Source organism: Salvelinus fontinalis, chromosome 31, assembly GCF_029448725.1.
Source record: "Salvelinus fontinalis isolate EN_2023a chromosome 31, ASM2944872v1, whole genome shotgun sequence".
In the NCBI taxonomy this organism is placed as follows: Eukaryota; Metazoa; Chordata; class Actinopteri; order Salmoniformes; family Salmonidae; genus Salvelinus; species Salvelinus fontinalis.
In genome coordinates this window covers 44,021,669-44,044,665 of record NC_074695.1, presented here as the reverse complement: position 1 = coordinate 44,044,665, position 22,997 = coordinate 44,021,669, and the positions used below count along the sequence as shown (strand labels likewise).

Sequence of the window (22,997 nt, the reverse complement as noted above, 5' to 3'; positions counted from 1 at the left end):
CCCTTTTTCCTCCAAACATAACTATGGTCATTATGGCCAAACAGTTACATTTTTGTTTAATCAAAACAGAGGACATTTCTCCAAAAAGTATGATCTTTCTCCCCATGTTCAGTTGCAAACCGTAGTCTGGCTTTTTAATGGCAGTTTTGGAGTAGTGGCTTCATCCTTGCTGAGCGGCCTTTCAGTTTATGTCGATATAGGACTCATTTTACTGTGGATATAGATACTTTTTTACCTGTTTCCTCCAGCATCTTCACAAGGTACTTTGCTGTTATTCTGGGATTGATTTGCACTTTTCGCACCAAAGTACGTTCATCTCTAGGAGACAGAACGCGTCTCCTTCCTGAGCGGTATGATGGCTGCGTGGTCCCATGGTGTTTATACTTGCGTATTATTGTTTGTACAGATGAACGTGGTACCTTCAGGTGTTTGGAAATTCCTCCAAAGGATAAACTAGACCTGTGGAGGTCTACAATTGTTTTTCTGAGGTCTTGGCTGATTTCTTTTGATTTTCCCATGATGTCAAGCAAAGAGGCACTGAGTTTGAAGGTAGGCCTTGAAATATATCCACAGGTACACCTCCAATTGACTAAAATTATGTCAATTAGCCTATCAGAAGCTTCTAAAGCCATGACATAATTTGCTGGAATTTTCCAAGCTGTTTAAAGGCACAGTCAACTTAGTGTATGTAAACTTCTGACCCACTGGAATTGTGATACAGTGAATTATAAGTGAAATAATCTGTCTGTAAACAATTTTTGGAAAAATGACTTGTGTCATGCACAAAGTAGATGCCAAAACTATAGTTTGTTAACAAGAAATTTGTGGAGTGGTTGAAAAACGAGTTTTAATGACTGCAACCTAAGTGTATGTAAACTTCTGACTTCAACTGTATATATATATTTTTTTTCTCTCAGAACATTAACCGTGTGTAGGTAGATAAGTGTGTAGGTAGATGTGGAAAGATAGATACAAATGATTTGTTGCAAGTTGGGGAGGGGGGGTTCACACCTAGCTCAATTTGGGGAGGGGTGGTTCACACTTAGCTCAGCTATTAGACTTTTCTTTAGTAAAGTCTGAATAGTCTATAGTTCAGCTAATAGCCCATCCTGCTACGCTTGTGAAAAACTAATAATCATACCTCTTCCCCTTTCCACATGTTAAAGATTCCAGTTGATGAAGTGTTTTTAGCCACAATTGGCCCCAACCATAATTGGGTCACATTTGGGCACAGTCAATACCATGCTGGACTTCGGGCTAGAAACTGCTCGCTTCGTTACATTATTATGCCTGTCTCAGAGCAAATAGCCTGGATTGTTACAGTTCCTCACTCTCTTCCACACATCATTCAGTACACTTGTGGGGCATGCTGGCAGGATGTACTGTTTTTTATTCTGTATATATGAATTACAAATCAGCCTTTACTTAAATCATGTTTCTAGCTTATTGCATAGTTACAATGTGTAATACTTTTTTTATTTAACTAGGCAAGTCAGTTAAGAACAAATTCTTATTTTCAATAACAGCCTAGGAACAGTGGGTTAACTGCCTTGTTCAGGGGTCGAACGACAGCTTTTTACCTTGTCAGCTCAGGGATTCAATTTTGTAACCTTTCAGTTACATGTCTAACACTCTAACCACTAGGCTACCTGCCACCATTGATAGGGCAGTATTGGTAAACATTGTTGAAGTGTATCATTTTAATACATTTTACATTTTACATTTTAAGTCATTTAGCAGACGCTCTTATCCAGAGCGACTTACAAGTACATACATTCATTATTTTTTGTACTGGCCCCCCGTGGGAATCGAACCCACAACCCTGGCGTTGCAAGCGCCATGCTCTACCAACTGAGCCACACGGGACTACATACAGTTGAAGTCGGAAGTTTGTAGGAAGTTTGTTTTTAACTGACTTGCCTAGTTAAATAAAGTTTAAATAAAAAATACAATAATTTAATGTAGGTAGGCCGTGAATGGCATCACACACCAGTACAGTAGGTGGCGGTGTATGCACTTACAATTTGGATGCGATCCGCCAACCAAATCACAAAGAAGAAGACGGGTCAACGCTAATGACGTCATCACGCACATTTCCGAGTTGTCCTTGAACGAAACATCGCTGGAAAAATGGTTGCATACTGGAGACAAGCTGGCCTTAGGTAATATTACATTTTTTTACAATATTACATTTTGCTTGTATTCTGATTGTAAGGTGATGCACTTAAATTATGTAGTTACTAAATTGCATATTTGCTTGAGAGCTCTGGTGTGATGGATATGACTATCCAGCTAGCCGTAATGCTAACACGTTCAATGAACTTGACAAGCTTCCTAACGTGTTTCCCGTGATTTATATCAATTGTCTTAATTAGTGTGGTACCACTCTTTTTGTTATACGTATCGTCGTGGTTTAAGAACACATGACAATGAATTAAGTATAATTCAGATGCTAGCCTCAGCCTGTTGGCTAAAGTGTGATCTGTGTCCTCTGCAGCTACATTCGCTTCTCTGCGATCTGCGCAAGTGCAGTCCGTGCGGCACTGAAGCCCCAGTTCAAAGTCGAGGCACTGAAGGTTGCCGAGTCCAGCGTCAAAGTCTACGTACCAAAGGCTGTAGCATGTAAGTGTTGAAAAGACAAATCAGAAATCACTACAGTATTTGGGATAAGAGGTGGAGATGCTGGACTTCAATTCATCTACCACCCACTAACCATCACACTATATTTCCTCATCTGCTCTTGCTATCACACCTGATAAAAAAAATTGTACTTACTGCAGCTGCCAAGTAAGCATGTAAAGTGTTTGTCATTACCATAGACATCGAACACTACAGAACTGCAGATTATCAACACACCTTAACGCCCATAGTGGGACAATATCAGCTCTATATCAGATTGTCTATGGTCATTACTCTGATAATCTGCAGTTCTCAACAAATAGCTAGCTACCATCACTAGTTCATAGTTTCTAAGATCAGTTTAACTTGACATGCTTTATCCTGCAGGATCTGAGTACGTCATCATGTAATGGATGTTCTTCGGGGCCAAGAGGATCTGTCACTGTCCCGGCCAACATATCTTTGTGATGGATGACAACGCACGGGTTACATCTAGATTTGTCGAGAGACGGGAAGACTTAACAGAATGGATTTTCCCCCTTTAATTTGTAATTAAGAAAATGAAATAAAACTCCCATCTAAAAATAATTGTCTGCTAGATTGATAAACTCATGCCTTACCTGGCAACATTAACTGTGAGTGGCTCATATAAAAAGGTGAACACATGTAAAAGTAGGCTAAAAGCTCTGAACTTGGCCTTGTAGTTCAAATATTTTATTTATTGAATTAAATGCTGTACATGAACTACAGTGTGAAATGAGAACGAATACTTTTAGATTAGCTTTTCAGTGGAGCGAAACAGGGTCGTGTTCAGTGTGTAAAGTTACAGAATGTTGAGAGAGAGAAGCAGGTCTGTTCTACATAATGTATTTCTATCAGCGTTATACAAGACATTTGTATCTATGATGTTGCAACTAAACTTCAATTCAATTGTTTAACATTAGGAACACTTCTGATTGGCCTAACGTTGTAAAATCATAAGTCACTGAAAAAATGCATGCATTGTACAATCAAAAGTGCAACTCCAGGGGTGTATTCATTACATCTTGCAATGGAAGCTGTTTGGTTCTTAAATTCAGGTAGGTCCCTCCCTGTTTCGAGTGAACGGTTTCTGTTGCAAACATTTTGCAACAGAATCGGCGTGATGAATACACCCCAGATAAGAACCAAAAGCCAAATCGTCCTCTTCATAACAAATGTCATCATGCTCTCTAGTCGCTCTTCTCTCTGGTAATCTTGATCATGGTCTCCGGTGAGCGATACAGGAAGATGAGCTTCTCAAACAGTGTTTCCTCCAGCTCCATCTCGCCAGTCTCTCGCACAACAAAGATGTCCGTGCAGAGCTTCAACACTCGATCCACACATGGCAGCTCCTCAAACATAATGGAGCGGGATATCCCGTTGAAGAATTCCCTGACAAACTTCCCGACGACCAGCACCACAGACATGTACAGGCCCACGATTCTGCCGTAGCAAGGTGGAATCAGGTTGAAGGTCGAGGCCAGACAAGCAACATTTAGCATATAGGATTCCATGGAAAAGGGCAGAAAGAGACTTTATTTAGTAGTGAGAACAAATCAACAAGTTAAAAGGATAGTCCTATCAAAATGTAAATAGCTCCTGGGGCAGCATTGCGAGGGTTTTGTTTTTTAACCTACCCCTGTCCTGCAAGAGCATCCAGGCTGGGGGGACTGACTTTGTCGTTGAACACCACTATCTCAAGCTTGTGGCAGCTGCTCTGGACGTGCCCCTGTCCAGGAGTGCATTGCTCCACAATCCACCACTGACCCCCCTCTGCACTTCCATTGTTTTCTGCGCGCTGTAGTTTGATGGACAGGGGCCAGAAGAAAGCAAAAGTCTGCAGGTCCTCAGGCCGATCCGAGTGTTCTGTGGTGTTACAGATGGAACAGGGAAGATTTGAATAAAACGAGAAGCAGAGACCATGACATTTTTAAGATCCCATAGTAATACAAGCATCTGCATTTGTTATGTTGATGTTCTATACCAGGGGTATTGAACTCTTACCATAAGAGGTCCAAAGTTGAGTTTGAGTGTTCTATACAGTATGATGGTTGGATAGAGGGTCACTAACCTACTTTCAGACGGGTGGCCATCTTGGACACAGATCCTCCGGAACCTTTGAGGAACTTGGGCAGGAGAGACTCAATGATCCTATCAGAGAGATTGAATTGAGCATATCAACACCAATATATAATAACCGTTGTGATCATCTCTTTTATAGTTGGGGTTATTCTGAATGTAATAAGTTCCTTTACATCTAGCTTTCAGAGTTAAGGTTATGTTATTGATGTTATGTAATGTTGACTGTGGTTGTGAACTCCAATAACATTTGATGATATAGTGAGAGTGCTGTGATTGAGACTCACACAGAGTCACTGCGTGTCCCTTTAAGCATCTGAACTATCTGATCCCTCAGGGCCCGGTCCTCATACTTCACAGTGTGTTCCCCCACGGTCTCCACGTTCATCGACAGAGACGCATTCCTTGGGAGGAGGGGCACATGTACACTCACAGAGTGAAATCACAACCACTATCACTCACTGGTTACGTCTAGTTGTTTATGGCTGTATCATTTGGCGTATGTTTATGGCACTGATCATACGGTCTTGGCAGTTACACAAAGTCAAAAAGCCGGTCCTTGAGCCTCAACGGTGTTGCACCCTGTTCACGTATAACCAACCCAGAGCCCTATCCAACCCTTGTTAGTTGCTGGTCCTGCTACACTGCATGTACCTGAGTAGTACCCATCGCAGGGTGATGTAGATGTGGGTGGAGTTGCTGAGTTCATGAATCATAGCGTCACGGCTGGCAGGGCTGATGCTCCACAGCAGACTGGCATCACTCTTGATCTTTGCAATGACAATGTCCTCTGCCATGTAGTTCCCAAGGAACTGCATAGCTGACTGAGAGAATGAGACAGGTAAAAAGAGAGGAGTACGTCAGAGGTCCTTAGGGTCGATTCCACAGCACCTCAAACTTGCAACTTGTAGCGAGATGGAGAACACTCTTACTGGGTGAGTGGCATAGAGGTTGTTGAGCCGGTTGAGGCCTGCAACTGAGTATGGCACCAGGTTCTGCTCCTGGGCACTCATTGTGAACAGTGGCTGTGAGAAACACACAGAAAACAACACCAGCACTAACAGTTTCACAGAAGAAGAAAAAACGTTACATAAAACAGCGATTGTGAGCTGATGGGGCCATCGCAAACCTCATATCCTGCTATGCTGAGCTGAATAGAGACATCTAGAGGCTGATTGGTCACTCCAGCCACTGACTTGACCAATGACATGAAGAGGAGGGGGAACCAGATGACGCTGATGAGGAAGAATATGATGAAGCCACCCATTCCATACTTCACCACCATTTTCTTCTTCTGCCCTGGGATGTGTGGGTATTTCTGTACAAATTCATAGTTGAACACAATTTGAAATCAGTTCAAGTTTAACACAATTGTTCTTGACACAAGAATACTTAGTATACTCTAGTGTTCATAGACATCAAACAAACACGAAGACAGACAAACCCCTTCAATTCTACAGTGATTCACCATCGACTATCAATCCGATATACTCTCTACAGAGATGAGTTGGGAACTGTCAACTCCTACCAGCCTATTGGCAGTTCAGCATACCAGTTACCTTCTCCGACTCCCTCCAGCACTTGAGTATGAAGATGTTGGCATAAATGTCCTCGACACAGATCCAGCTGCCCAGGCTGAGGGTGGTGTCGGTCCAGACCCAGTCCATCACGGCACGCAGCTCTATGAGGAACGGAACCAGGCGGAACCTGAGGAGGAGACATGAACAACCCAATGCACTGGTATTATGGGATTATCTAAAACCCTTACACGGAAGTGGATGGCTTTTCATCTCGCCTTTGCTTATCTATCATAGAGCATCGACTGTACCCTTGAAAAAGGAATAGGTTGAGGTAGTTGTAGTTCTTGGTCAGGAAGTTTCCCAGCACACCATTTGGGTAGCCACACTTGATCTGGTAGGCCGAGAGGCCAAAGTAGATGCACTTCACAAAGTACCACAACTGTGCCACCTGGTTCATGTTGAACCTCCTAGAACACAAGAGAATGACCGTGAAAAAGGTAAATAAGCAGCTCCTTTTTTATAATTACATGTTTTATTTACACTATAGTAAACATGAACTCTGACCTCTCAGTCACCCCAGGGAGTATGAAAAACATCCAAAAGTGGATACCAAACACCAGCACCACTTGGAAGACACATTTTCCCATTAGGGTTTTGCGGAGGTACAGAGCGCGGTCCACTATCATGGTGCCAAACTGGATGAGCAGCATGACCAGGAAGGCCGATGGGACCTGGTCCTCCCCAAGAGCATCTGTGATGTCAGCACCAGCACTGTGTTTCTGTTCCGACACAAAAAGAAAACAGTGAAACAGATCCAGTAGAAACAAATAGGCCTAATAGCTTTCCAAATACAATTTTGACTCAAACAGTCACTTACCCCAAACGCCCAGTATCCAAATATGATGACAATGAAGTTGACCACGTCAATCAGAAACATGAGAGCGTAGACGTCACACACTGGGCTGCACTCTGGGTGAATTATGTCATAGAAGAACTGCCTGATGGGTAGGTATATATGCAGGGCACTGCGAAGACAAAAGACAACCATGGCTGAAAATATTTGTTCATTTTTAAACCAAAAATCAATACTTAAAGATGCATTCATGTCCAGTCAAAAGTGCTGCCTCTTGGACTTGTTTTTAAACTGCCATTTATTACTGGAGATGTGTAATTAAAGTAACAGAACACACCTACAATACATATCAGTACATGATAGTGCACTAAATGCTCACACTTCAATGATAGCAGCTTTAGCCTCCAGCATCCTTTCTCTAATCAGCTTTTTGATGCTCTCCTTCCTGGTCAGGGGAACTTTATTGTGGTGCCTCTTCTTCTTGGAGTGGCGCTTTGTGAGCCGCATATCACCTGCAACAATATCCCATCCACATCAAGAGACGTTCGTATTTTCAGGTTGGGTAACGTTTCACATCTGTCCAGGCAACACCCCATTTCAACTTCAATACGCTTTCAAACAAATGAGATGTTTTCAGCACTATGCTTATGCTGCTGAATGTATGTACCGTTTGTCTCGGTGGAGTTGGCTTTTCCACATCTGCAAAACAAGGACGCAGTCGAGGCCGGGAGAGGGAGGCAGGGCAGTCTTGGCTTCGGCTCGTCCCCTTTTTTTTCTCCTCCACTCATCTTAATCTTCTCCGTCTTCTTCTTTAACTTCTTGAAGAAGTCCGGCATCTCCACCTCTTTGTTATCCCAAAGGCCGTGGCACTACGGGGAGAAGAAGAAAGTATTGAGAAGTTGTGCTTTCGCATATTCTATATGATGTAACACAGAAACCACCATTCCCGTCAGTACCTTCAGAATGGAGCGATGGAAGAACAGAGCCAGCATTTGTATCAAGTCAAAGAGAACATAGCCATATTTCTTCTCTACCCCAATGATGTTGGGCAGAGCAAAGGGCCGATCTGCATTGATGCCTCGGTAGACCGAGGTAGTCCAGGGGAAAAAGCCAAACTGGAAAAAATACTTGACCACCACAATCAGCTGGAAGAGATAGGAATCATCAATCAACCCTCCATCTAACCAATCAACCAACTAACCAGCCAATCAACATACCACTCCGTTGGGGGTGCCTGCTGTGCGTACCTCTGTGTAGATGATGGCCGTCATCCAGAAGCGCTTGGTTGGGCGTGGCACAGACAGCATGGCCCAGAGGAAGATAAGGATGGGCAGGATCAGGCTGAGCAGGGAGGCAGACACCATGTGGTTCAGGATGATCACAAAGTAGCACAGCATCTCTGACTTCGACACCATGGTGTTGTACAGGGCAAAAACCAGTCTAAGGTGCCTCGGGAGAGACTGGAAAAACTTATCAGACTCTTCAATTTCCTCGTTATCAAACATGCTGTAACAGAGGGCAAAAGCAGTATGTGAGTATCCTGAAGTGTAAATTAAATGTGTGATACTCAACTTTAATTTACTACGAGGTATTGTGACACAACTGAATGGGTCCACTTGACTATACCACAATTGTAACCAGAAAAGCCACAAAGTCCCAATCTCCCATGACTGACTTGTTGAGCAGCAGCTCACTAGCCGTGAGGTTCCTGGTCTCGCTCAGAGGACGGGGGGAATCTGGGAAATCTTTGCACTTTTCATCACACTCCAGATAGTCCAGGGAGATAAATCCTGAAAACAACACAGCTTGTTCCCTCTCTTCCTCTTCTTCCTCCCTCCATTCCTCCTCCTCCATTCTATACTCCTCCTCCGCTGTATACTCCCCCTCCTTTCTGCGTGCATCCTCTCCTTCACTGTCCTCCTTATCAGGAACAGTATCATCGTGGCTGCTGAAAAAAATGTAATTATATGAAGTAATAAGATGGAGTCAAAGACATTATTAACATAGAAGAGTTTATAAAGGTGTATAGAGAGTGAGTAGATATGAAACAATATATACAGTAAGTCTGGTATACAGAGTAGAGAAAACCAGAAGTGCATAAGTGAAGTCACCACTTAGATAATTCATTTGATGACACAGTAGTAGCAATACAAGGATATAACATCTATAGAAAGACAGGAGTACTTATGGGGGAGTTGTTGCTGTATATATTCAGAACCATATCCCTGTCATGCTTAGAGAAGATCTTATGTCAAGTGTTATTAAGGTATTGTGATTGCAGGTTCACTTGGCACATCTAAAGCCTTTTCTTTTGGGGTGTTGCTATAGGCCACCAAGTGCTAACAGTCAGTATCTAAATAATATGTGTGAAATGCTTGATAGTGTATGTGATGTAAACAGAGAGGTCTACTTTCTTGGGAACCTGAATATTGACTGGTTTTCATCAAGCTGTCTGCTCAAGAGGAAGCTTATCACTGTAACCAGAGTCTGTAATCTGGTTTAGGTTATTAATCAACTACCGGGGTGTTTACAAACACTACAGGAACAATATCATCCACATGTATTGATCACAGTTTGCTAATACTGTAGAACTTTGTTCTAAGCTGTATCAGTACCCATTGGATGCAGTGATCAGAATATAGTGGCTATATCCTGTTAGAACTGTTAAGGCTCCATGGGTTGATGAGGAATTTAAAAACTGTATGGTTGAAAGAGATGGCAAAAGGAGTGGCTAATAAGTCTGGCAGCACATCTGACTGGCTGACTTATTACAAGTTGAGTAATTATGTTACTAAACTCAACGAAAAGAAGAAGAAACTGTATTATGAAGCCAAGGTCAATGCTAAAGAATGATGGGGAAAAAACTTTGCAGTACTTTAAATGAAATGATGGGCAGAAAGATGGTTTATTCATCACAAAACCATTCGATGTTGCCAATTACTTTAATGATTATTTAACTGGCACCTAAGTGGCACAGCGGTCTAAGGCACTTAGATGCACTTAGAAATGCAAACAACGAACAGTCAGCCATCGTTCTCATGTATAAAAAAACGAATAATGAAAAAAAAGCACTGCAAGTTAAAAATTGTTTGTGTGGGAGAGGTGAAAAAAGTATTATTATCAATCAATAATGACAAACCTCTTGGCATTGACAACTTAGATAGAAAGTTATTGAGGATGGCAGCTGACTATAGTCACTCCTATATGTTATACCGTGTTTCATTAAAGGAACATTTGTTATTGCATCCTCTGTTTCCTGCTCCTGACTTCGCACTCCGACACCCAGTCCTTACACCTACTTGTTGTGTGTATGTACTGACATGTATGTGTAACTGATAGATGCACACACACGTGACATGTTAACGCTTTTAAATGTAGATAAATTGTAAATTATTTTGTCTGTAATGATTTTGTTCTTTACGTGTTGGACCACAGTTAGACTAGCTGTCGCCATTGGCGTCGGCTAATGGGGTTCTTCATAAATAAACAACAACAAAAACATCACCTTGGTGGAGGGACTTCGCTGTCAAATGAGCCAAGGTCCAGGTTGGCAGTTTTCAGTAGTTTCCGTCTGAGTTGCTCGGCAGTTGGCTGGAGTAGAGGAGGGTCATCCAGCTCATCCAGAGTGGGCTGTCGAGACCCCAGCAGGGTCTCATCCGTCACGCAGCTAAGACATGACGACAGGGAAACATGGTGACCTTCCTGGTCTTACGAGGCCATTTATAAATCCTCCATATAGAGGTTATGATGCAGAATAACATAATAGAAAATACTACTTCATAATTCATTCAAAAGTAATCCGTTCTGTATAACACATGCAGTCTACGTACGTACGGAATAGAAATGAATTCACTAATCATGACTATAGGTGTTACATCAATGCAGACCTGGACAAGCTGCTACCCCAGGAGATTTTGGAATGGGTGTGTTTCAGCTTTGAGTAACCTCGCGGTGATGAGGGTACAGGTGGTGGGGAGGAGATGGGGAGAACTATGTCATCTTGGTCTTCCAGCGAGGCCAGAGTGTTCTGCCTAGACATCCAGTTCTCATAGAAGCGCGTCACACTCTCCTGTGACACTTCTTTCCCCTGTAGAAGGAACAGGGGAAAAGATAGTCTTTTATTTGTATCATCACTGCAGGCAGGACATCATTAAAACAGAGTTAAATTGAGTGAAGTCAAATGAAGTATCCCCTGCAATACACAAAAAGCATCTTGGAGAGTTAGAGTGGATGAATGTTTCATACACCTTTTTCTGTTGCTGGCCTAGAAGAGCCCTCTCAAAGCGCAGCACTTTGGTGATGTCCTGGTTATCTTTGCAGAAAGAGTTAAGGCCCTCAGTGACGTCATCCAAAAGGGACAGGATAAACACCCATAAAAACTTGAGTGAGTAGATGGTCCTCTGAAATATATTTTCTGTGAGAGGAGAGAGTCGTTAGAAACCTATCAAGTTAGAAGCAGTGCAAGGACTTAGTTAGTCTACTGTATACCCCTGTGGAGGTGGAATGTTTACCTTTCTCCTCCTCTTCGTCGCTCTCTTCCAACTCGTCCAACTCCTGAGACTCGGCTCTCTCAATGCCTTGGATCAGACAACGACACAAAATAATACATGACTTATTCTGTCTCTATGACAACATTATGCAAACAGCCCCATACAAACGAGCCCCTCTTACCTTGCTGTCTTTGCAGCTCTCTCTTTGCCCTCCTCTTCTCCTCGTTTTTCATCTTGTTCTCTTCTTTTTTGTGCAAATCCAGGGCTGCTTTGGAGCTTGTGGCCCATGCCTCATAGGCTATCTGTCGAGAAAGGAGGCACACAGTTTGACATCACATTCAACAACATCCACAAATACTATTTTACTTGTCTTTATAGTTTGTCTTTTATGGCCCTCGCCTGAAAAGCAGATTTCTTCTTTAGTGGAGCCTCTTCCTCTTTCTTTTCCTGGACTTCCTCCTCTTCCTCTTCACTGTCACTCTCAAAAAGATGGTAGCCACAGTTGTTCTCAACTGAGGGGAAACGACAGAAGTGTCAGACAACAAAGACAAACTCCTACTTATGCATCCTACTTTATACTGTTGCAGTATATAAATGGTTTTGATTACTTGAATCAAAAAGTGAGTATTTATAATGAGATGAAATTAAACCACATCCCATTATATACACGAGGATTCAGCACCCGATCTAATAAGGTGGAATCAAGCACGTTGTTAATCTTTTCAAGCCATATCCATCCAATTTCCCCATTCAAGGTTCTTTCTGTAACTGACCAAATCGGAATCATGTTAGTTAGATTTATGGAACACTTACCGCCAGGCCGTGAGACCCATGGTTTCCACCATTTCCCCTGATCGTTCACAGCCTTCTCACTCTCACCTGGAAAACATATTCACCCATTCATCCCGACATCATAAATGTATCCGTTCATTCAGTGAGAATGACAAGAATAATGATCATGATGAGTTAAGTCTCCCACCACCTTAAAATGATGTAAAGCAATTTGAGCACCAACTCTAGTAGGGGGAAATACAAAGATCCGGTCAAAGAGTATACGTTTAAGAACTGACCCTCCGTCAGTGGTTAAGTACAACTTCCACTAGCTAGCCCCATGAGGCTCACCCTTTGGCACGATATCAGCAGGGGGCATTGCTGCGTCTCCCTGGCCAGGCTTACTCTTATGTTTGGATTTGATCTTCTCCATCCTAGAGGAAGGAATCAACACAGTGAATTCAAACAATGCAACAATAGCAAACCCATTAGACTGAAAACTAAATGAGAACAAACCAACTGCTGTGGCATAAGTCTTACTGCTTCTTCAGCGTCGCCACAGACTTCCTCTCCATCTCCAGTCTGGCAGCAACCAGTTTCTTCACCTTGGCTTCAAAGAGCTCAGCACCCCTTGAAATATGAGGGGACAAACAACCTATGAAGTCCTTCTTTCAGTGGGTACCATTCCATAGATAAACATGACTTTTTCCAATAGTACCAAAGTATTCTAAAATCATTGATAGGGAAGTGGTCAGACACTAAATGATGACGATTGTTATTATTAACCTGGAGGCCAGGATCTTGGAGGCCCTGAGGTCAGACACCACATACAGGAAGTAGTAGCTGAGGAAAACCCTTCTCTGAGCCAAGAGCACGGTGAAGCAGATCGCATCCCACACGATGCCCGCCTCCCCCTCCGGCAGCTCACACTCATCATCAGGAGCAGCTGGGAACACACACACACATATATACACACAACTGAGATGGCGCGCGCACGCACACACACACACACACACACACACACACACACACACACACACACACACACACACACACACACACACACACACACACACACACACACACACACACACACACACACACACACACACACACACACTGTGTTAATCGGTATTATCAGTCACACTTACAGACATCATAGCCTTTGACTGTACAGACCATGCTGAAGGCCTGAATGAGCCAGCAGCCATTCTTCAACAGGCTGTCCAGATAAGCACACGAGCCAAGCTGTGGACACACAATACAGCAAGTCAGATAGCACAGAGGAGAGAGAAGATTGGACTTGAGACAGTGAGTTTGTGAAGTTAGTGAAGCACTAACACAGAACAGGCAGTTAGCATTGACGAGTGATTAAAATCAACTGGGTTATTAGCATAATCTGTGGTACGCTATGCATAATACAGTATATGAATGAAAAAAAAACTTTCAGCAACGAGGATAGGCTAGCCTAGGCAATTAGTAATTAGTTAGCTAACATACAGATAGCAGGTTCTTCATGCCAATGACGAAGCAAGTGTATCCAATGAGGCAGTCCCAGAGCCTGAGGATGTTTCGTACGGGCTTCATTAGCAGGCTTCCTCCAAACAGCATGAAGTAGAAGCAGGCTACCAGGTAGCCGAGGCAGAAGATGTTAATGCGGGTGGTGCCCGTGATGAAGATGAGGCACAGCACTAGCCAGAAGAAGTAGCTGAACACAAAAACCTTGGCGATGTCCAGGTAGGACCTGAGGTAAGGAGAGACACATACATATCCATATAACCATATGAGTAGGTCCAAGATTTTTTTACAGACCTGACTGGAAAAAAAACCCTAGTTGAAAATTCTAAGTTTTCCTAATCAGGCCACGTTTCATGAAAACGACAAAGCAGTTGTCTAAAGCCCACGCTAGCGAAGGGAGCCCTCTGACCTGCATTGGAGGAAGTTGTTGACGGGAATGTACTGGTTGAAGGAACGCGGGTCCAGGCTACGGCTGATCTCCACGTTCTCCCCTGCCATGAGGCGCACGGCGGCCCGGTTCTCCTCCTCAAACACCTGCCACTGCAGCGTGGAGCACAGCAGCAGGAGGTGGTCGTCTGGACACACAGCAAAACAAAATGGCTGCCTTGTTCACTTATGTAGGAGTTACAGATTGATGGTGTATGAATGGATTTACAGTACACACTATATATAGTAGACAATGGCCTGAATCCTTGAGATATGCATGTAACTCATACTTTCACGTAAATCAAGAATGAATGCCAATGTGAGATTTGCCCACAATTTGTGAATTTGGAAATCGCTGGGATGAACACAAAGAGACTCACAGAGGATGAAGGAAGGGGCGGGACGCATGGCAAAGTCAGGCAGGTAAAGCCACTTGATGAGGTTGGAGGTCAAAGCCTGACTGGAGGTCCTCCATGGATAATCTGACAGAGAGACGAGAAGATTGAGAAGTTACGCTGGACAAAAATATAAACGCAACATGTAAAGTGTTGGTCCAATGTTTCATGAGATGAAATAAAAGATTACAGAAATGTTCCATAAGCACAAAAAGCTTATTTCTCTAAAATGTTGGGCACACATTTATTTGCATCCCTGCTAGTGAGCATTTCTCTTTTGCCAAGATAATCCATCCACCTGACATGTGTGGCATATCAAGATGCTGATTAAACGGCAGGATCATTACACAGGTGCACCTTGTACTTGGGAAAATAAAAGGCCACTAAAATGTGCAGTTTTGTCATACGACACAATGCCACAAATGTCTCAAGCTTTGAGGGTGTGGGCAATTGGCATGCTGACTGCAGGAATGTCCACCAGAGCTGTTGCCAGATAATTTCATGTTAATTTATCTACCATTAGCCGCCTCCAATGTCGTTTTAGAGAATTTGGTAGTACATCCAACCGGCCTCACAACCACAGACGTTGACAACCACAGATATGGCGTTGTGTGGGCGAGCAGTTTGCTGATGTCAACTTTGTGAACAGAGTGCCCCATGGTGGCGGTGGGATTATGATATGGGCAGGCATAAACTACGGACAACAAACACAATTGCATTTTATCGATGGAAATTTGAATGCCCCATGGTGACGAGTTCCTGAGGCCCATTGTTGTGCCATTCATCCACCGTCATCACCTCATGTTTCAACATGATAATTCATGGCCCCATGTGACCTATACACAATTCCTGGAAGCTGAAAACGTCCCAGTTCTATCATGGCCTGCATACTCACCTGACATGTCACCCATTGATCATGTTTGGGATGCTCTGGATCGATGTGTACGACAGCATGTTTCAGTTCAAGCCAATATCCAGCAACTTCGCACAGCCATTGAAGAAGAGTGGACAACATTCCACAGGCCACAATCAACAGCCTGATCAACTCAATGTGAAGGAGATGAGGCAAATGGTGGTCACAGATACTGACTGGTTTTCTAATTCACACCCCTACCTTTTTTTGAAGGTATCTGTGACCAACAGATGCATGTATGTATTCCCAGTCATGTGAAATCCATAGATTAGGGCCTAATGAATTGATTTAAATTTACTGATTTCGTTATATGAACTATAACTAATTAAAATCTTTGAAATTGTTGCATGTTACGTTTATATTTTTGTTCCATAAGGAGTTTCAGAGTAGGAATGCTGATCTAGGATACGTTTAGTCTTTTAGATCATAATGAATAAGATTGTATGGACAGATCCTAGATCAACACTCCTACCCTCAGTCACTTTGTAGATACTGGCCCTGAAAGTTACTCTGGTGTAAGGCCTATGTAATATGCAATCGTGTGTGAGAGAAAAATTGCAAGATTATGTTATAATACTTTCATTGCATCAAATTGTTGTTTTATGCAACAGAATAGAGGGTTCTTATTACTCTATTGTGACTGTGTGAACTGAAAGTGGGCGTCCGCGAGATGACACTGACAGGAGATTTACGATGTCTTTGGGGATACCACATTCCAGAGCATGAGTTAATGTTTCTGTTCTATATGGTACCAGCGAGAGATGACCCCTGGGCCAGACCTTGGTCTCTACACAATGAGATACTGTCTGCTGTGAATTATTAGTATCTTTCATACAAATCCCTTGTGACCCATTCCATACATCTGTTGTTTGTCATGAACATCCAGGAGGATGGACTTTGCTATAAAATGCTGTGGCTCAAATCCGCTCGTTGAGTTCTCAGTAATCACCTCCAGGGGTGATTACCGAACAGCTCCATTACTGCAGTAATTAAATAATAAAGTTGGATTGTTTTGAAAAAAAATCTAAAAGTCTCTCCTTTTGATTACAATAATTCCACCACACGTGTCACTCAAATCCTAATCACACTTTAACTATGGTGAAGAAGACGGTTCCCATTAAGCGTTTACCGTCAGGTGATGTCATTTGGACGTCTTTTTTTGCTCCTATTTGGACCAGGTGGTCTTTTTTAGGTATTTTTTTGGTGCGGCCTGGACCGGCCTTGATTTAAAAGTCTACTGACGTTGATTTCTGGTCCTGTCCGGATCAAATCTGAACCAATCATGGATGTCTATATTTGGTACGGATTTGGTCTGGTCCAGACTGGCCTTGATTTGGTCCAAATATAGACATTTTTGATTGATCCACTAGGGTGCTTGCTTTTTACTCCATGACCAGGGTTTGTTATTTGCTACATTGGTGTCAGAAATGGGATGGCAGCCATGACCGTGAAACATCATGACTGGTAGCCTAAGCATTATAGTGGAATCTCCTTCAACTAGCCCAGAATTCCCTTGATCTTGATATTAAGTACTGTAGTGAACGAGTATAGGCCTACACTTCCCATTAAGCAATTACCAACGGCAAAGTCTTTTGGACATCTTTTTTTTGGTCTTGTCTGGAGTGACCTTTATTTGGCACAAATGTAGACGTCTAGGTTTGGTTCAGATTTGGTCCGCGCTGGACCGGCCTTGATTTCAAAGTCCACATACTTCCTTTATTTGGCCCAAACATAGATATCTATAATTGGTTCAGATTTGGTTTGGTCTGGACCGGACCAAATCTGAACCAATCACAGACATCTATGTTTCACAAGTTAGGACAGCACAGTACAGTATGGTAGAGCACAGCAGAGTACAGTACATTACAGTACACAGCCCAGTAAAGAAAAGTAGAGTATAATACAGTAGAGCACAGTAGAGTGCAGTAAAGGATAGTGTACTGAATTGTACCCTACTTTACTCTAATGTACTCTACTGAACTAAACTCTACTGAACTGTACCGTACCCTACTGAATAAAACTTGACTGTCCTGTATTGTACCATACCATACCCTACCGTACTGTACTCTACTGTGCTCTACTGTACTAAACTGCCATACTGTAATGTGATGTTAAAACTTGTGAAATATAGCCAAGACGTCTATGATTCATTCAGATTCGGATCTGCTCTGCACTGACCAAATTTGTACTTGTTTGGAGGCGGTGGTCATTAGAATAATACTCAGCATGCTTTGCAAGTGTTTGTCTTTACATTTACATTTTGGTCATTCAGTAGATGCTGTTATCCAGAGTGACTGACAGTCAGTGCATTCAACTAAGGTAGATAAACAACAACAACAACAACTCACAGTCATAGCAAGAAAATAATATAATCTTGTAACCGTTCCTAGAATGTTACTGTAGATGAAGTGGTGTGTTGGTTTATTCTGTAAATTAGACTAATTTCAACATCAACGCTGCCAATTTGAAAGCTTTTTTAAAAGCTAACATAAGTACATGTGACAGATGGGAGCAATAATCAATATTCTGTTGCGTTCTTCAGTTGGCTCCTCTTTCCTATATAATTGTGATATAATGCTTACGTCATTGAGAATGTATGTGCAGGTGAAATTTGTCCATAGAATCAATGACCGGAAATACAGATTTTCAACGTCTGTAATTTATATTTTCAATGTCCCCATAAGATGTCTGTTTGACGTCCGGAAAATACTTATTTTCGATGTCCTGAAAAGACACCTGAAAAGACATCTTGTCAACATCCCTTTGCGACTTATTTTCGACGTCCGGAAAATATGTATTTTCTGCGTACGTATTTTCGGCGTCCGGAAAATACGTATTTTCGAAGTCCGTAAAATACGTATTTTCGACATCCAGAAAATACATGTTCTAACCTTCCTTCAGCACCTGAAATGTATGTGATGTCAGCATCATTTTGTCATCGTCATTTAGCATTTTGCTTACTGGGTTATCTCCAGATATCTCTCCTTACCGACACAGAGAGCAGGAGGGATGCCGATACAGAGCAGGTACTGCAGCACCATGAGGCTTGCAGTGAAGTAGCAGTACTTAGGCCACACTTCCCCCATGGCCTTCCTGCGTCGTCGTGACAGAACGGCCATCAGAGCACAAGATTGCAGCAGCGAGTAGAAATCCATCCGCTGGCCAATCACATTCACCGCCACCACAAAGCACACCTGAGGGACAGGAGGACCATCTCAAAGAGCTATACAACCACCGTGACATGATGATACTACAAAAATGAAAACATACAGATTAACAGCAAAGACAACTATAGATAACTTCAGAAACTGTATTTCAAATTACAAATCTGAAATGGAAGTCAACAGTAAAAGAGGCTATTGCAGCCCCAAGAATCGGTTGGAGCTACTGTACCTCCAGGCCAAACTTGTAGAAGAAGTAGTTGATGAAGTATTTGATGCAGGGCAGGATGCCATGGTCCAGGTGCTGGCGTGTGATGCCCTGGAAGATAATGCTGAAGGTGGGGACCTTGAGGTTGTTGTGAAGGCGGTAGTAGAGCTGGTGTCTAGAGACCGTCACCTCAAACACCAGCAGCCCCAGCACCATCAGGTGGTTCTGACGTCAAAGACAAACACAACCAAAGAACACTCAGACTACTGAACTATAGAACCACAGATCAATGAAGCTACCACGCTAATAATAGAGAGGATATTCATTTATATGTGCCGTATTTACCAATATGCATTAATCTGTTATTAATATGCATATATCTCAAAATCTCTCTTTCAATTAATTTCATGGTTATACAGTGCATGGCAGGATTGACAAATGACGTCGATATTACTAAATAACCACGGACACTGAGTAAGAAGCTTGTCTTACGCTGAGACAGGGCAGGATCCTGTCTTCACACTTGCGCAGCGCTCCACACCATATGGCTGGGTCAACAGGCTTCACATACAGCACAGACCTCCTCAGCAGCTCTGCCATGTTCCCCTCCAGCCCTGTCCCATTAGCTGACACAAGGCTCTGACACACAGAGACACATACTACTGTAAACATAGATAGTCACACATACGCAAGCATAAAAATACCAGTTGACACACAGTCCATTGTATCTAAACAATGACATAATCCCCTTGGGAGCCAACCATTACTGAGTATATATTGCTATGCCTGTGGAATAATTAGTGAATATTTGGTCAGTGTTTCGCATGCCAGTGGTAAGTGAACTCACAGCAGTGCAGTTGGAGGAGTACTCCAAAGGTTTGACGACCTTGAGCTGGTACAGCATCTTACACACCACCATGACACAGGCCCAGACCGAGGACACACTGGAGGCGATGGGGCGGAGCCGGGGGAAGGGCAGGGCGAAGGTCCACAGAACCAGGAACATGAAGTTCATCAGGGACACCTGGGGCACAAAGAAAAAAGAAAGAAAACAAATGTTTTGTGCAGACCTCCTACTCTGCATAACATATTAGGTGGTAAAATCAGGGCAGTGTAAATGCAGTAAATACAATATAGAAGGTACTATAAATGGGGTCAAGGTACAATGAGAATGTGGAGTTCAAGGGTCACATAAAGACATCTGACCTCTTGTAGGGACACCCAGATGATGCCAGTGGAAACAATCTTGAGGCTGTGAACCTCCAGCAGCCTCCAGCCCATCTCCTGAGCCCGCTGGAAGATAGCCAGAGCCTGGAACAGCAGCAGGCTGGCCCGGTCCACTATCAACCCCCACTGGGTCAGACGCTCCTCTGGGGGAACTGACGGACACAAAAAGGACATCAGACTCAAGGTCAGATGTAAGATCTGAAATGCTGTGCTAAATTTGACAGACTTTTGTTTATGTGGCATATTTGCTTGTACTGTCTTTGTGCTGTTAAAATTGTACTTTTTGTACAGTAAATTAGAATCTGAATCTCAGAGTCTCAGTGGCACACACCTGTTCCTTCCTGCTCCTCCTCAGGTTTCTCTGATGAGGCAGAGAGTCCATCATTCTCCGACGTGTCCTGACTCCCCACACGTTCTGACTCCCCACTCGTCTGCTCACTCTGCTCCTTCGCCATCCTAGCAGAACGAGGGTAGGCAAGTCCATCATGGATTTAGTCATTTTTATACATTATACTGTATAATAACATTATATATGATGCCATACATTGTCTTTTTTCATCCATGTACAGGAAGAAAGTGTATTAAGAGTGTACCGTTTCTGTAACTTTTCAATGTTTTCTTTAATTCTGAGGAAGAATAAACATCAGTTAAACCTTGCACTTACAGTGGTAAAAAATGTATTACATGAAATTATCTGAAAAATATTTATTTTAAATTACTCAGAATTAATGACGGACTGATGGATTTAAATTAGTTATCTGCATTCTCAAATGGTGCTGCTTTCTCTGTATAATAACGCCAACATGTTATAACATGAGATTAACATATTTGTACACTCCTTACTTTGATTTTGCCTAACTAAGGTTGTTTAAGATGACTCAAACTCTGAGCAATCCATTGTGTGAAGCATGCCATTCAAGGAGACAGAAATACAACTCTTACATGTCAGCTATCACATTGACTGAGTTCCTCAGCTCCTCCTCTCTGGGTGAAGAGATGGGCAGAATGGATGAGACACAACAACATAGAGATGGGTGGAGAATGACAGACAGCTTATTTTCCCCCCCAAAATAGGAAAGAACACCCCAGCAAGTATTAAACCATTGATTCGGGGGACCAATCAGATCAAAATGTTCAATATCTCTCTGCAGCACAGGAGGTTGGTGGTAACTTAATTGGGGAGGACGGTCTCATGCTAATGGCTGGAGCGGTTTGATACCGTTCCAGACATTACTTTGAGCAGTCCTCCCCTCAGCAGCCTCCACCGCCATTGTACATCTTTTTTTTATTAAGAAAACATATGTCTCTAAAAATACCAGTTGACATGAAAGAAACACTTCAATGGACTAATATTTCCCTCCTCCCTGATATAAAGCACATTATCCCAGTGGTTGCGATCAGGTAAGCTGTCCCACCTGGTTGGTCCATGGTGGACAGGTACGTTGTCCAGGTTGGTGAGATCCAGGAAGTCCTGGTTGAAGTAGTGAAGCTGCAGGATGCAGGCCAATAGGAAGGTTGCAGGGAGGAGGATCCGAGCAAACAGCTCCACAGTATCATATTGCTCCAACCCGAGATCACGCAGACTAGAGGACAGAGCGGGACAGGGACAGCACTGAGCGAACAGATATAGGATCTTCATTTGAGCCAGTTTGCTATAGCAGCAAATGTGAATTATTATGTGGATTATGTGGACACTTTCTGTAGGGGTTGATACATTTTTCTTTCAATTTCAAGTCTGACAAACTTAAAAGAAGCCTTTTTAAAACTAAAATACACTACAAGTTTGCAGTTCCTGCAGTGCAGGAAAAATCGCAGCAACAAAATAGTGATAAAATTAAGATCCTACTACATCTGTATAAGGATAACTCAGTAACAGTATGCAAAGACACTGTGAATCACAAATGTTCCTTAGCCATGGACCATCAGGGAGACTTCTAGACACAGGGTACAAGATATGAGTAATTCTGCGCCAATGAATGAATCAATTAATCAATTAACAATGTAGTACATCAAAGTCTTGGGATGACTACAACAATATGGAGGCATAAGCAGTGTTGTGAATGTACAGGGTTGGCCACAGTGCCACCATGCCCACTCACCCTTCCTCAGACATGCCCATGATCTGTCTGAACAGGCCAGAAATGGTCTTGAACTGGTACATGTAGATGGCAATCAGGACCACCATGGAGTAGCCCACCACCCCCGCCCAGAAGTACTTCAGCACTCGCCTCCACACGTCACAACGGATCTGAGGAACGGTAACATAGATGCCATGATGCTAATCAGGTCAAATCATTATGAAATTTGTCTAGTAACCGAGGGAAATCAGAAGGTTAGTTGATCTTTATAAAACAACATATTTTACTGTTAATATTGCTCCCCAGGATTTTTGGTATAGCAATAATCATAGGTATACCAATGATCATAGCGAGCAATATTAACAGTAAAATACGTTATTTTATAAAGATCAACCGTACCCACTGATTTCCCTCGGTTACTAGACAAATTTCATATGACAACAGGCGACCACAAAACAAGTTGCCTTTTCACACCCATCTATTTGACTTTTATTTAACTAGGCAAGTCAGTTAAGAACAAATTCTGATTTACAATGACAGCCTACACCGGCCGAACCCGGACGACACTGGGCCAATTGTGCGCCGCCCTATGGGACTCCCAATCACAGCCGGTTGTGATACAGCCTGGATTCGAACCAGGGTGTCTGTAGTGACACCTCAAGCACTGAGATGCAGTGCCTTAGACCGCTGTGCCACTCGGGAGCCCATCTATCATCAG

General features: G+C 42.8%; 2 protein-coding genes across 2 annotated transcripts in view; one reads left to right on the top strand and one right to left on the bottom strand.

The window, feature by feature from the left end:
• The first annotated feature begins 2,050 nt into the window (after positions 1 to 2,050).
• On the top strand, positions 2,051 to 3,207 carry atp5f1e (ATP synthase F1 subunit epsilon). Its single transcript, XM_055892849.1, has 3 exons — positions 2,051 to 2,162; positions 2,498 to 2,622; positions 3,007 to 3,207. Coding segments are annotated over exons 1-3 (159 nt in total). The 5' UTR covers positions 2,051 to 2,130; the 3' UTR covers positions 3,009 to 3,207.
• Positions 3,208 to 3,311: 104 nt separating this feature from the next.
• Positions 3,312 to 22,997, bottom strand: part of LOC129829326 (piezo-type mechanosensitive ion channel component 2-like) — a 31,093-nt gene continuing 11,407 nt past the window's right edge. The window contains exons 14-53 of the mRNA XM_055891000.1: positions 22,301 to 22,449; positions 21,617 to 21,784; positions 21,144 to 21,185; positions 20,795 to 20,827; positions 20,533 to 20,657; positions 20,181 to 20,353; positions 19,822 to 19,998; positions 19,467 to 19,613; positions 18,999 to 19,199; positions 18,595 to 18,799; positions 14,678 to 14,779; positions 14,281 to 14,446; positions 13,854 to 14,097; positions 13,505 to 13,601; positions 13,140 to 13,299; positions 12,894 to 12,983; positions 12,705 to 12,787; positions 12,396 to 12,461; positions 11,982 to 12,094; positions 11,764 to 11,884; positions 11,604 to 11,669; positions 11,340 to 11,506; positions 10,980 to 11,179; positions 10,598 to 10,759; positions 8,768 to 9,070; positions 8,340 to 8,598; positions 8,049 to 8,237; positions 7,760 to 7,961; positions 7,472 to 7,604; positions 7,117 to 7,264; positions 6,804 to 7,018; positions 6,548 to 6,706; positions 6,279 to 6,426; positions 5,849 to 6,037; positions 5,652 to 5,744; positions 5,374 to 5,543; positions 5,007 to 5,123; positions 4,712 to 4,791; positions 4,278 to 4,506; positions 3,312 to 4,083 (exon numbers count right to left, since the gene is read on the bottom strand). Of these exons, the coding sequence (XP_055746975.1) occupies positions 3,831 to 4,083; positions 4,278 to 4,506; positions 4,712 to 4,791; positions 5,007 to 5,123; positions 5,374 to 5,543; positions 5,652 to 5,744; positions 5,849 to 6,037; positions 6,279 to 6,426; positions 6,548 to 6,706; positions 6,804 to 7,018; positions 7,117 to 7,264; positions 7,472 to 7,604; positions 7,760 to 7,961; positions 8,049 to 8,237; positions 8,340 to 8,598; positions 8,768 to 9,070; positions 10,598 to 10,759; positions 10,980 to 11,179; positions 11,340 to 11,506; positions 11,604 to 11,669; positions 11,764 to 11,884; positions 11,982 to 12,094; positions 12,396 to 12,461; positions 12,705 to 12,787; positions 12,894 to 12,983; positions 13,140 to 13,299; positions 13,505 to 13,601; positions 13,854 to 14,097; positions 14,281 to 14,446; positions 14,678 to 14,779; positions 18,595 to 18,799; positions 18,999 to 19,199; positions 19,467 to 19,613; positions 19,822 to 19,998; positions 20,181 to 20,353; positions 20,533 to 20,657; positions 20,795 to 20,827; positions 21,144 to 21,185; positions 21,617 to 21,784; positions 22,301 to 22,449 (6,144 nt within the window). The 3' untranslated portion in view covers positions 3,312 to 3,830. The remainder of the gene's footprint in view (positions 4,084 to 4,277; positions 4,507 to 4,711; positions 4,792 to 5,006; positions 5,124 to 5,373; positions 5,544 to 5,651; positions 5,745 to 5,848; positions 6,038 to 6,278; positions 6,427 to 6,547; positions 6,707 to 6,803; positions 7,019 to 7,116; positions 7,265 to 7,471; positions 7,605 to 7,759; positions 7,962 to 8,048; positions 8,238 to 8,339; positions 8,599 to 8,767; positions 9,071 to 10,597; positions 10,760 to 10,979; positions 11,180 to 11,339; positions 11,507 to 11,603; positions 11,670 to 11,763; positions 11,885 to 11,981; positions 12,095 to 12,395; positions 12,462 to 12,704; positions 12,788 to 12,893; positions 12,984 to 13,139; positions 13,300 to 13,504; positions 13,602 to 13,853; positions 14,098 to 14,280; positions 14,447 to 14,677; positions 14,780 to 18,594; positions 18,800 to 18,998; positions 19,200 to 19,466; positions 19,614 to 19,821; positions 19,999 to 20,180; positions 20,354 to 20,532; positions 20,658 to 20,794; positions 20,828 to 21,143; positions 21,186 to 21,616; positions 21,785 to 22,300; positions 22,450 to 22,997) is intronic.

What these genes read in the sequence shown, in the direction of transcription:
- atp5f1e (XM_055892849.1), top strand. Translation starts at nt 2,131, where the DNA reads ATGGTTGCATACTGGAGACAAGCTGGCCTTAG. An exon ending in TGGAGACAAGCTGGCCTTAG is followed by an intron (nt 2,163 to 2,497) that starts GTAATATTACAT and finishes TGTCCTCTGCAG; the next exon opens with CTACATTCGCTTCTCTGCGA.